General features: G+C 39.2%; 1 protein-coding gene across 1 annotated transcript in view; it reads right to left on the bottom strand.

Moving 5' to 3' along the window:
• LOC123744935 (nephrin-like) overlaps nt 1-10,611 on the bottom strand; it is a 425,786-nt gene extending 415,175 nt beyond the window's left edge. The window contains exon 1 of the mRNA XM_069306333.1: nt 9,932-10,611. Within this exon, the coding sequence (XP_069162434.1) occupies nt 9,932-10,022 (91 nt within the window). The 5' untranslated portion in view covers nt 10,023-10,611. The remainder of the gene's footprint in view (nt 1-9,931) is intronic.
• Nucleotides 10,612-14,032: the final 3,421 nt, after the last annotated feature.

The raw sequence follows: 14,032 nt of genomic DNA, 5'->3' as shown, positions 1-14,032 counted from the left end.
AAGGATCACAAGTCCAGTGTACTGTCCGCTCGGCCGACCGGCTCCTGCTAACTGTTTGATGCTAAAAGGTAGTCTGGTTCTGGCTGTTAATCAGATGCTAACTAGTGTTCTGATACTACCTGGCAGATTATACTAACTGGTTGTCTCATGGCACCAAATCCTTTCATTTCACGTGATAGACTGACACTTTAGCTAGATCCTAACTGGTAATTAGCAACAGAGGACAGCCATATGGAGAGAAATAATCCAGAAGGAAACTTGGATAAGATTATTTATCTGTTCCTTCACATAGAGTGCTTCCCCAGCGTCCCATTTTCTAATACTTTCTTATTAGAGTTTCATCACTTTCTAAGAGACTTTTCCTGTAACATCAGTTACACTTAACCCAAGACACTGAAGAAACCTCAAGTCATTAACCAAGGAGGATCGGGACTTTTCCTTTTTTTTTTTTTTTTGGAGGTGCGGGGTTCGTGTTCTAAGCGTATTACGTTTTCTGTCGACAACGATGGACTAAGATAAATTATTTTAATATGACATTAACCTAATGGAAATGGGACTGTCATAAAAAAATAGCAATTGATAACCTTTTTGATATAACAATTGATTAAAGTATCCTTTCCCCGTTAGAACAATATTATGCATTTTAAGATCCAGACTGATTAGATCTTATTGTTGCAGTAAATGTAATGTTTTTATATAGCAATATATTGAGTATATCTCTGCACACATTCATGTGTGTGTGTGTGCATGTGTGTGTGTGTGTGTGTGTGTGTGTGTGTGTGTGTGTGTGTGTGTGTGTGTGTTTCAGTATAATTTTCCCTTTGAAGTCGTGTGTCTAAACAAAATGATATTAACAATAAAAGCCTAACAAATACAAGTAATTAGCAGGAAAGCATAACTTTACACCTGAGATATGCTTCCTCCTCACACCTGTCAAGATCGCTGTCTTGAATTATTTAAGGCTGTGAATAAGAGCCACCGGCAGGAATGGTGCTCGTATTTCACTTGAGTTTTCCACTGGAGAGTCGTGTGACGTGTTGACGTGTGAGGTGTTGACGTGCGACGTCTTGAAGGTACTTGACAATGAGTATATCTAGAGTCCTTAAGAGGCGACTGTCCTCTTAAGAGTCCTTGTTCCTCTATTGTTTGACGAGACACGTTTCATCCACCACTTTCACTGTTTCGTTACTTTTCTAGCTTGCTTCCCCAGTCGTTATGTACCCTCCGTCGCACTCAGCGTCCACATTTCGTACTCTGTCGTGTATTCACTTAGTTGTATTCACCTAGTTGTGCTTACGGGGGTTGAGCTTTGCTCATACAGCCCGTCTCTCAACTGTCACTAACTACTAACTATCTTCCCCCCCACACAGGAAGCAGCCCGTAACCACTGTCTAACTCCCAGGTACCTATTTATTGCTAGGTAACAGACGCATTAGGATGAAAGAAACTTTGCCCATTTTTGTTTCTCGCCGGCGCCGGGAATCGAACCCGGGCCACAGGATTCCGTGTCCAGCGTTCTATCCACACAGCCACCGGATTTCTTCGTGCTTCTGTGTTACGCACGGCAGTAAAAGTCAAACATCTCGCAATTTAGAACCGAGAAACTCAGGTTAACCTTTCATAGAGATTGTCCTCGAAATATATTAACAGTCACATAATTTGTTATCAGTCACAAAACTCGAAACAATAAAAGTGTTTAAAGTAAAAAAAAACTGAATATCGGTAACTATACTAATTTAAAAACAATTAGTGCAGACGTCTCGTTTGCTGGCTCCAAATAAGAGTATGATTGAAATGTAAAATATATCTATTTTAATTATTTTGTAAAACTGCATCACAACTTGAAAAAAAAGTATTGCATGCAATTGCTCGTTGCTTAACGTAACTTTGGATCAAATCTCTAACAAATTATTTGACAATGTGGCATTTGCTGGTTCCAATTTTAAATAATAATAAGGGAAATAATGTTTTATCAACATTCTGTGGTGTAAATGAAAGTGTTTGGGTGGATTTAAGTATTAACTGGCTCGTAGAGATCCTTTGTCTAGTTCACTGCAAGACGCTACACTCTTGTTAGTTCTGGTTAATTATAAAATATTATTACAGGTTATGAACGAGAAAACACTCGTTTATAACCGAGTTAAATGTTTTAGTTACACCTCCAGGCATACACCTTCAGGCATGCACCATCAGGCATACACCTTCAGGCATGCACCTTCAGGCATGCACCTTCAGGGGCATACATCTTCAGGCATACATCTTCAGGCATACACCTTCAGGCATACATCTTCAGGCATACACCTCCAGGCATACACCTCCAGGCATGTACCTCCAGGCATACACCTCCAGGCATACAGCTCCAAGCATACACCTCCACGCATACACCTCCAGGCATACACCTCCAGATATACAGCTCCAAGCATACACCTCCAGGCATACACCTCCAGGCATACATCTTCACGCATACACCTCCAGACATACACCTCCAGACATACACCACCAGACATACACCTCCAGACATACACCTCCAGACATACACCACCAGACATACACCACCAGACATACACCTCCAGACATACACCACCAGACATACACCTCCAGACATACACCTCCATAACAATTTTATTGTAGTATTTGCTTATCTTACCTTGTATATCATGTAAGGCTTTAAAATTGCATTTCTAATAATAGAGTTGTTAGATTAACTTTAAATTGATATTACTTGGTCTTATAATCTAATATTGCAGCAGGATAATTTACTCCTAGTTATTGTTATTGCATGGCTTTGCATGTTGAGCATTACTCCTCATATGCTTAATTTATGTAATCGAATATATGAGGATTGGAATCTTTATCATCTTCCCCACGTGAGTGGGGTAAGACCGGATTGCTTCTCGTCCACTTTCCAATTCCTAAACATTTTGTCGTCTATATATATCCCTGTTTTTGTATAATTGTTTAATTGGGGAAGGTTTACTTGTATGATTATTGCTTCTGCTATCTTGGAATAATATAGCACAGTTTCGGTCATATTCACTGGTCCTAGTTAGTGAAGAGGATTGTTATGAGTCGTAGGAAAATTGTGTGAGCAATATAATGGCATTGACCTCGTCTAGGAGACTGGGTCATGAAGCAAAATAGATTGTTATTGAGTGAGATTGAGATTGAGGTGAGGTGAGGTTGTGGATTGTGTTATTGTGTGACTGTTTTGCTGGTTATGTATGGCTAAGTTTGTTCATTAGTAGGAAACATGATCTTCTGGAAACTGTTATTTCCCTAATTTAGGGAACAGTGAATACCTAGGAAGTGCCAGGAGTTGTTTACTTATATTACGACGTCGTAGTTTGAAATAACTTTATCTATTAATGTTTGTGCAATTTCTCTGTCCTTCTGCCATCTTTTCTAATCCCTATTGGCACTATTATTATTATTCTTGGTATGTGAATCGTATCTTTATTTCTTATTTTACTGGATTATTCTTGGTTGCTTTTATGTATCAGGTCTTTTAAGAATCCTACATATGTATTCAGCAATCTCTTATACCTAGTACGATGTACAGACAATTTATTAGAATATGTTCCTGGTTATCTTGAGGTTATCTTGAGATTATCTTGAGATGGTTTCGGGGTTTATAGCATCCCCGCGGCCCGGTCCTCGACCAGGCCTCATTTTTTTACACACACCCCAGGAAGCAGCCCGTAGCAGCTGTCTAGCTCCCATATACCTATTTACTGCTAGGTGAACAGATGCATCAAGGTAAAAGAAACTCTGCTCATTTGTTTTCTCCTCCGCCGGGGATCGAACACGGAACCTTAGGATTACGAATCCTGAGCGCTGTCCACTCTCTCGGCCGACCGACTCCCCGTAGGCCAAGCGGACAGCACGCTGGACTTGCGATCCTGTGGTCCTAGGTTCGATCCCAGGCGCCGGCGAGAAACAATGGGCAGAGTTTCTTTCACCCTATGCCCCTGTTACCCAGCAGTAAAATAGGTACCTGGGTATTAGTCAGCTGTCACGGGCTGCATCCTGGGGGTGGAGGCCTGGTCGAGGACCGGGCCGCGGGGACACTAAAGAGCCCTGAAATCATCTCAAGATAACCTCTCAAGATAACTCAGCCGTCAGGACCCCTTGTTTAACATTTCTTGAAAAGTGTTTGTTTGTTGAACTTTGCAAAAGTGTTCACTCTAGAAATAGAGAGAAAAACACTTCCATGCCATTTCTAAAATTGAATAATGCATTTTCTCCTCCTTAAATTTAAAAGTAACCAAGACTAATTATTCTTTTTGTTCTTCTTTAAAATCAGATGTTTCTAGTGCTAGAATTCCTAGTGCTAGAATTCCTAGTGGGAGCCGGTCGGCCGAGCGGACAGCACACTGGACTTGTGATCCTGTGGACCCGGGTTCGATCCCGGGCGCCGGCGAGAAACAATGGGCAGAGTTTCTTTCACCCTATGCCCCTGTTACCTAGCAGTAAAATAGGTACCTGGGAGTTACTCAGCTGTCACGGGCTGCTTCCTGGGGGTGGAGGCTTGGTCGAGGACCGGGCCGCGGGGACACTAAAGCCCCGAAATCATCTCAAGATAACCTCAAGATAACCTATATAAAATATATGTACATCACATAATCGTAAAATCATCCTGGATTTTCTTGATATCTTCTTTGATATGTTGTTGATAGTTTACAGTTAAAATAATATATTTATTTTGTTATGTTTCTCTTTTTATTATATCTCTAAAAATGAAATGAAATGGAAAAGTGCTGATCTTTGTAATATATTAGAACTAGATTATTTTACCAACGATGTTCATTATTTTTATTAATGTTTTCCTTGCTAACAAAATATATCGAGACTTCGTTGCTCGGCTTTTACAGGGCCTCTCGTTCGCTTTGTACCAGCTTTTCACTTTTCCTAATTGAAGTTACAGTCTCCAACTTATCAGTCTTGGCAAGGAAATTGCTATCTGTGCAGCGGACTAGTATCTATCTCTGTGAGGCAATTATAGATAATCTCTTTTAATGGATGATATTTCTCGGTGCCTGGGGCCATATCGACTTGTATTGCTCGGTACAGCGACCACTTCGCTTCTTGCAGGTCAGTTTTCCCTCCCAGATGGTCCGTGATTCCTTCCTTCCCTCCTTCCCTCCCAGATGGTCCTTGTTCTCCCTTCCGTCTTCCAGGAAAGGGAGGGAGGGAATTATCAGGAGAAAGCACCAAGTCATTACGACTATATAGCACTTGGAAGAGGTCAGGATAACGATTTGGGATGGGACAGGGGGAAGGAATGGTGCCCAATCATTCCTACAGTCAGGGATTGTAGAACGACCTGCATGAAGCGAGACTGTCGCTCTAGACGAGAGAGAGAGAGAGAGAGAGAGAGAGAGAGAGAGAGAGAGAGAGAGAGAGAGAGAGAGAGAGAGAGAGAGAGAGAGAGAGAGAGAGAGAGAGAGAGAGAGAGAGAGAGAGAGAGAGAGAGAGAGAGAGAGAGAGAGAGAGAGAGCGCAGTGTGTACACTTTTCATGATATTGAAAGGCCGCACGTCAACAAGAAACAGAATTAAGACAAAAGACTTCTCCAGAAATGTCGAACATCCTCTTCCCTTCCTACTGGGGTTTTAATGTGTTTTTCTATAAAAGAATGACAAGTCCCATAAATATTTTACAGCGTGTGACTTTTTGTGTTGTTTCTCTATTACATTCGATCTAATTTCACGATGAAGCGATAATATTATGTTGAGGGTGAAGTTGAAACTATTTTCGGAGCATAATTGTCACTTGGTTAATAGACAAGAGTTGATATATATCTATTTTGTGAACATGTTCTAAATACGATGTAAGATAAGGTAATTATCAATACAAAGCATTAAATCAGGAGGACAACATAGCCTTTGGAAAGGATATGAGGATTGGGCTCTTATATATGAGTGAATGACACCCTTATATATGCTTATATATGACACCCTACCCAGTGAACCATCGGGGGATCGAGCGCTGACCTGCAAGACGTAAGGTCGTCGCTGTACCAACTCGTCAAAGTGACTAGACCCCCTTGACACTGAGAGAGGGGGATTAAAATAAATTATTTATACCACAGACGAGTAATGAGTGATGGGATATGACTGATATCCACAAGAAACATGTATGAGAAACCCCGTTGTCTTGCATTTAGAGAGACGAGACAGCTATGATTTTGTTAACTTCTACTGCTGTCTAAGTCAAAGAATCTTGGGTTTAGACAGACGCCCAAGAATCGCTGGGTGCGCTTCACTCTACTGTCTATTACCTTCAGTGCCACTGTCTCTCTCTCTCGATTGTGTTTCCCTCCCCCTTACTTTATTCTCACTGTTTCCTCTACTCATTCTTTGTTCTCCAAGATTTACGACACTATTTTAATATCCCGATGGTAATTATTGATAATATCGCTTCCCAAAATCCATGTACCAGATACAAATGCTGACTCCACTAATAGGGGGCAAGAGAGCCAGAGGATTAATTTCCCATAACCTGTTGGACCCCTTCATGTTACTTTCATTTTAACAGTGAGGTAGTATATGGTAAATATTAGGAGAAAGCGTTAAGCAAGTATGACTGTATTGCATTTGGAAGGTATAAAAGGACAAGGACCTGGGAGGGAACGGTGCCCAGCTATTTGGACAATCAGGAATTGAACTCAGACCTGCTGGAATCGACACCACAGCTGAAATCACTGATGTTTATGGTGAAAGTCGACAATTTCGAAAGTCGAAGCTATCAACAAGAGATCTAGGCGTATGCTGACTAGTCCCTGAAAATACATTATATATGCGCTTTTAGTAAGATTTATTCTTAGTAAGCATGACATTACAATACCAATACATTAGTTATACAACGATAACGTGGATCAATGGGTCGCGTGCCCGTCGCTGGGTCAAACGGTTAATCACTGTTGGGTTGTGCCAGCAACTGGCTGGGTTACAGCTCGAACACTCTCCACAGTGGAGTACCATCAACTATACTCATAATCAGGCGATGAAGAGTTATTGGAACTATTGGAATATAAATAAATTATTCGTAGTTCGCAATAATTTAAATAAGTAAAAACAAATATGATTATAAATAGCTGATTATTAACACTTGAGTGTTGGGGTTCATGTGATGGTAATGCCAATAAAAGGAGGTAACCAGCCAGCCAGCCAGCCAGCCAGCAAGCTAGCCATCCAGCCAGCAAGCTAGCCAACCAGCCAGCCAGCTAGCCAACCAGCCAGCCAGCCAGCCAGCCAGCCAGTCAACTAGCCAGCCAGAAAACCAGCCAACCAGCCAGCCAGCCAACCAGCCAACCAGCCAGCCAGCCAACCAGCCAACCAGCCAGCCAGCCAACCAGCTAGCCAGTCAATCAGCCAGCCAACCAGCCACACGGAGTTTCCTGACCGACTGCCATTCAGCCTTTGGTCAGGAGCAATTTTACACGCCTCAGTCACGTCATTCCTCCATTTACTATATAAGATTTCGCACTAATGACATGTCGCGTATCATATTTTCCTTGGCGGGGCGAGCAAGAAATCAAAGCTACTTCTTGACGTGCAGCTCCCCCTACTCTCTAAGACAAGGGGAGAGCTAATGCTTTAATGCCTAGGAAAGTTGTCCTGTTTTTCGATTTCCTAATTAAGCTCAGCTCTAAAAATAAATATCAAAATTATAGTTAATTAATTTTTTTCGCGAGGCTTAAGATGTCAACAATATCATTAAACGGAACCTAGCCTGGCCAGTCTCCAGCAGAGAGAGAGTCTCGTTTTCTAATGTTTTGTAACTATGTTATTCCTGCTTGTCGACCATATGCGATTACACTCTGCCAATTGAGGACTGCCATGCATTTGGCATCAAACTTTTTTCTTTTCTATCTAACTTTTACAAACACCTATGCTCCTCCTGCTGCTGGTAAAGAAGGTGTCTTTGCCATCCATATGGAAACAGTTCAATAGCTACAAGTAATTTGACTATTGGCACAAATTTGTCCCAAGTAGATCTGAGATATCTTGGCTGAAAGAGTCAAGAGTTTTTTCTCAGAAATCTGGCTTGAAGACTCATTAGACCAGCGAGAGACCCTCTACCAGTCAATTTCCGTACCCAGCGTATCAGCGTAGGGATACAAAGGGAAAATTCCAACTGAATCCTCCGATGAGTTCAATGAAATATACAACTTGAAATAAAAATAATTTGGTATTCCTGTTTTATAACTAATCAATGTTGTAACCATTTAACTTTCTACAATACAACATATATCAAAGTGAGGGCAGAAGAAGACAATATCAGAGTGTATAAATGAGGTCCAAAATGGTTTCCTCGAATGTAATTTATTCTTCTCTTATGCGAGGCTTAGGCTCTTCACACATCCAATCTTAAGTGGTATGTATTCACTCATATATATATATATATATATATATATATATATATATATATATATATATATATATATATATATATATATATATATATATATATATATATATATATATATATATATATATATGAGCGTTTTCGTAAATGAAGACTTGTTTCCTGGCACGAAACAATAATCACCTGTTCCTTTGGTCTGAAATGCCAAAGACATCTTTTCCTTGACCTGCTACACCCAAAACAATTGTTCCCTTATCTGAAGCGTTGTAATTACCCGTTCCCTGATCTTGGAAGTCTAGGGACATCTTCGCTGATCTGGATCGTCAAAAATATATGTTGCCTGATCTCCAAAGACAAAATCATCTTTTATTTTATTTAAAGCATCAGGAGCACCTATTCCAAAATGTGAATTGTCAAAAGCAGCTGTTGCTGATTTGGAACGTCAATAGCATCTATTTCCTTCCCTGGGACTATACATGCCTCTCTATTATCAGTGACTCCTTTTACAAGTAACACGAGATAATTGTTGAGTATGAAACTGTAGGGAAATCTATGCAAGATTTAACTCCTCTTTCCCTACCTATGCCATCCTTCCTGTCCCTCCTACCATCCCTCCTACCATCCCTTCTACCATCCTACACTTCTCTTTCCTTCCTTCCCTTTCCCACCGATTACTCCCTAGCCTTTTCTTCTATTCTTAATTATTCATCCCCACTACCTCCCATAATGTCCTTTCCTCCTCCAATCATCCTTCTTTTCCATTTCCATCCACTCCCTTCCCTTCCCTTCCCTTACCAATGTACCCCCTCCACGAGCAGCCTTCCTCCTCCTTTCCACCCCCCTCCTACCCCACCCGTACCCCCCATTCACTACAAAAGGTTTAAATTGCACAAAAAAGTTTCGAGTCCGCTCAAGGGCAGGATCCAGACTTTAGGTGAGGCGCGATGAACAATAAGAGCGACAGTTAAGAACAGTCATTCGAGCAAACGTGTTTCTCAACTGTGTAGAGGATTCTCAGTTGCATTGATTTTTGTTTTGTTTTTGTTATCTAAAATATATCGACAGTCTTTAACTGGGAAAATGATCTCCAGTGTGGGTGTGTATGTAGAACTTTATGTATGTGTGTGTATGTGTAGAGAAACGTGTGTGTGTGTGTAGGTGTGTGTGTGTTTGTGTGTAGGTGTGTGTGTGTGTGTGTGTAGGTGTGTGTGTGTGTGTTTGTGTGGGTGGATGGGTGTGCTTGTGTATGTGTGTGCGTTAAAATTTGCGGGTATATATATATATATATATATATATATATATATATATATATATATATATATATATATATATATATATATATATATATATATATATATATATATATATATATATATATATATATATATATACACATATATTATAAATAACATAACATTCTAGCCATGAAGAACGGAACTTGACGGCTGTAATCGAAATCTTCTCCAAACCAGAATGAAGCCCAACCCTTAAGAACAATCACATACACACATACAACTTTAAAAAACCAAATCACATACGCTAGAACAAGATCATCAACTTACTGTCATCTGCCGTCCATGCTGGTTGACAGAATAAGACGAGGTAGACGGGGATGAACGCTCTTAGCGTGTCCAGTACAAGTTGAGGATACATCACACCCGTTATCTAACCTCTATCCCTCACAACTCATCCTTCTAGCCAGCATCTACAACACCTGCCAGCGTCTCACCAGACACCCAGAGTCACTTGTTCATGGTATTTGCCTTTTGCCAAGTTTTAATTGGACGTTTGAGTTGGGGTTGAGACTAGCCCGGCCGGCCCACTGGAAAGTCTAATTAGTTCTTTTATTTCCCCCCAGTTGTTTTGCTCTTTCTTGCCTGATTATTTGCTTTACTAGGGGGGGGAGGAAAGACTTTATTTATCTACTTATTGGTCAATTTATCCCTCAGACATATTTGTCTTATTAACTTTAATGTGATTAATATATTATTCATCTGTGTTGTATCTTATATTTCCCATTGTAAATCGATGGTTCAAATTTATATAATAAATCCTAGTTGTTGGCATGAAGCACTCCCCATCGTCAGCACTGGCGATCCTTCGCCACAGGCACTCGCGTCGTGAAGGGACTGCGTCCCAGGCACGTCATAGCGACAGTCAGCAACGTAGCGCCGGACTCAACAGGACCGAGCCCAACGTCCGTGGCGAGAGACGGAGCGACGAACACCCACCACCGACCGAAGCTGAGGGCGCACTGGCCAGCCTGCATCCTCCGTGCTCTCACTCTGCCTCAGGTGAGGGGTGGAGGAGGATCTTGGAGGGGGAGGGGGATTGGTAGGTTGGTGGGGGAGGGGATGCTTGGAGTGAGAGAGAACGTGGAGACGCTGGATGGTGATGATGCTCTTGCTTCTCCTCCAACTTCTCCTTTTTCCCCTGTTTTAACGGATGATAGTGTAGGGATGATGGTGATGAGGCACTGTTCCTTTTGGAGATGGTGAAAGGGGAGATGGGAAGGAGGATGACAATATTGCTTTTGTTTGTCCTCTCGGGTATTGTGGGATTCTGATGTTCATTCTTTAACATTTTTAAGTACAGATGTCCTTCAAAATATAGATGTTTGTCGAAGTGATGTAGATTGTCATGTTTCTCAAGTCTTTGTTCCGCTGCAAGTGTTTACTATTCGATTCGACTTGCTTTTTCTTCATTTGTGTTTTTCCAAACATTTTAATGGTGTTTTTTTGTATCACGTATTCGATGAGAGTTGTTAGTTCATGTGTTCAGGTATTGGTGAATTATGCTGCAGTCATTAATTATGCTACTATCATCAAATATGCTACTGTTATCAATTATGCTGTTTTTTTATTAATTATACGGCGGTCATTAATTATGCTACCAGTTTTGTGATCAATAAATCATAAATTTCCAATACAGTTGATGTATATATCTTTTACTAGTGTTCTGCTGCTTCTGTTGATGTTATTCTGAAATATCCCTCACGATCTTTATTGCGTCTTTATTTTCTGTTGGGCTTACAAGCAATATTTCTATTGCTCTTACTTATTTTAATTGTTGTTAGTTTGTCATTTTCTGTGGTTCTTCTCCTCGTTGTCGCTGCTAGAACAGTTGTTGCTCCGGCTGATGCTTTGTTCTTCCTTACTGCTGCTATTCTGAAGCAGCAAACACAAAACAAAAACCTTTGTTTTTGCTACCTATATTGGTGATATTATTACATGTGTTTCTTCAAGTCAAAAACATGTGTTTCTAGATATATTGATGACCTTTGCTGGTGTGTTTTTACGTATATTTGTCATCTAATCACATGTGTTTCTAAATGCATTGTCAATCTTTAAACATGTGTTTATACAAATATATTCATAGCCTTAGCACAGGTGTTACATACATTGGTGATCTTGTCATATATATATATATATATATATATATATATATATATATATATATATATATATATATATATATATATATATATATATATATATATATATATATATATATATATATATATATATATATATATATATATATATGACAAGATCAATATAGCACCAATATATGTGTAGAAACACATGTATCTAGATCACAAATGTTAAAAGGAATAAATATGCTAAGATCACCAATAATGGAACAAAAATTTATATATATATATATATATGTCGTACCTAGTAGCCAGAACTCACTTCTCAGCCTACTATTCAAGGCCTGATTTGCCTAATAAGCCAAGTTTTCCTGAATTAATATATTTACTATAATTTTTTTCTTATGGAATGGGAAAGCAACCCTTTTCTCTATGTATGAGGTCAATTTTTTTTTATTGGAGTTAAAATTAACGTAGATATATGACCGAACCTAACCAACCCTACCTAACCTAACCTAACCTATATTTATAGGTAAGGTTAGGTTAGGTAGCCAAAAAAAGCTAGGTTAGGTTAGGTTAGGTAGGTTAGGTAGACGAAAAAACATTAATTCATGAAAACTTGGCTTATTAGGCAAATCGGGCCTTGAATAGTAGGCTGAGAAGTGCGTTCTGGCTATTAGGTACGACATATATATATATATATATATATATATATATATATATATATATATGTCGTACCTAATAGCCAGAACGCACTTCTCAGCCTACTATTCAAGGCCCGATTTGCCTAATAAGTCAAGTTTTCATGAATTAATGTTTTTTCGTCTACCTAACCTACCTAACCTAACCTAACCTAGCTTTTTTTGGCTACCTAACCTAACCTTACCTATAAATATAGGTTAGGTTAGGTTAGGTAGGGTTGGTTAGGTTCGGTCATATATCTACGTTAATTTTAACTCCAATAAAAAAAGTTGACCTCATACATAGAGAAAAGGGTTGCTTTATCATTTCATAAGAAAAAAATTATAGTAAATATATTAATTCAGGAAAACTTGGCTTATTAGGCAAATCGGGCCTTGAATAGTAGGCTGAGAAGTGAGTTCTGGCTACTAGGTACGACATATATATATATATATATATATATATGTCGTACCTAGTAGCCAGAACGCACTTCTCAGCCTACTATGCAAGGCCCGATTTGCCTAATAAGCCAAGTTTTCATGAATTAATTGTTTTTCGACTACCTAACCTACCTAACCTAACCTAACTTTTCCGGCTACCTAACCTAACCTAACCTATAAAGATAGGTTAGGTTAGGTTAGGTAGGCTTGGTTAGGTTCGGTCATATATCTACGTTAATTTTAACTCCAATGAAAAAAATTGACCTCATACATAATGAAATGGGTAGCTTTATCATTTCATGAGAAAAAATTAGAGAAAATATATTAATTCATGAAAACTTGGCTTATTAGGCAAATCGGGCCTTGCATAGTAGGCTGAGAAGTGTGTTCTGGCTACTAGGTACGACATATATATATATATATATATATATATATATATATATATATATATATATATATATATATATATATATATATATATATATATATATTTATATATATATATAAATTTTTGTTCCATTATTGGTGATCTTAGCATATTTATTCCTTTTAACATTTGTGATCTAGATACATGTGTTTCTACACATATATTGGTTCTCTTAGCACATGTATTTACACATATATTAGTGCTCTTAGCAGATGTTTTTCTCCCTGTGGTTTCCCCACTGTTTAGTAACTGCTGTTGCTTGCATTGTGACTTGCTGTAAACACAGTAGCTTGTGTTACTAAATTAACTCTGACTCGTGTTTTTTTAGCTCCAAGTTTATTTCGTGTAAACTGTAAACCTCTTCCGCCAGTCACGTAAACTGTGATCTCACATCAGTCAAATGAACCGATACTCCACGTCACTCAGGTAAACTCGTCAGTGCCATGGGAACTTTATCCTCTCGTTCAAGATTTCTACTACTTGTGGCGGCTGTGGTTTAGGTGTGAAGGTTTCAACCAGCCATCGTACAAGTCGAGGGTTCGACTCCCTCATGGTCCAGCTGGATAAGAGAATTAGTCCACAGATAGATAAAAATATGCAATTTTTATCTCATATCAAGGGTCTCAAATTGCCGTATTAACCTGTTATTTACATCCTTATCGTCCGTATATAGTTTGTGATTTTTTTTTCAATTTCTTATTCGACTTGCTCGTGACAATGCGTAACTAATTAGACAACCTGG

Source organism: Procambarus clarkii, chromosome 57 (genome assembly GCF_040958095.1).
Source record: "Procambarus clarkii isolate CNS0578487 chromosome 57, FALCON_Pclarkii_2.0, whole genome shotgun sequence".
NCBI lineage: Eukaryota > Metazoa > Arthropoda > Malacostraca > Decapoda > Cambaridae > Procambarus > Procambarus clarkii.
The sequence above is the reverse complement of the archived record's forward strand: the minus strand, read 5'-3'. Positions and strand labels throughout refer to the sequence as shown.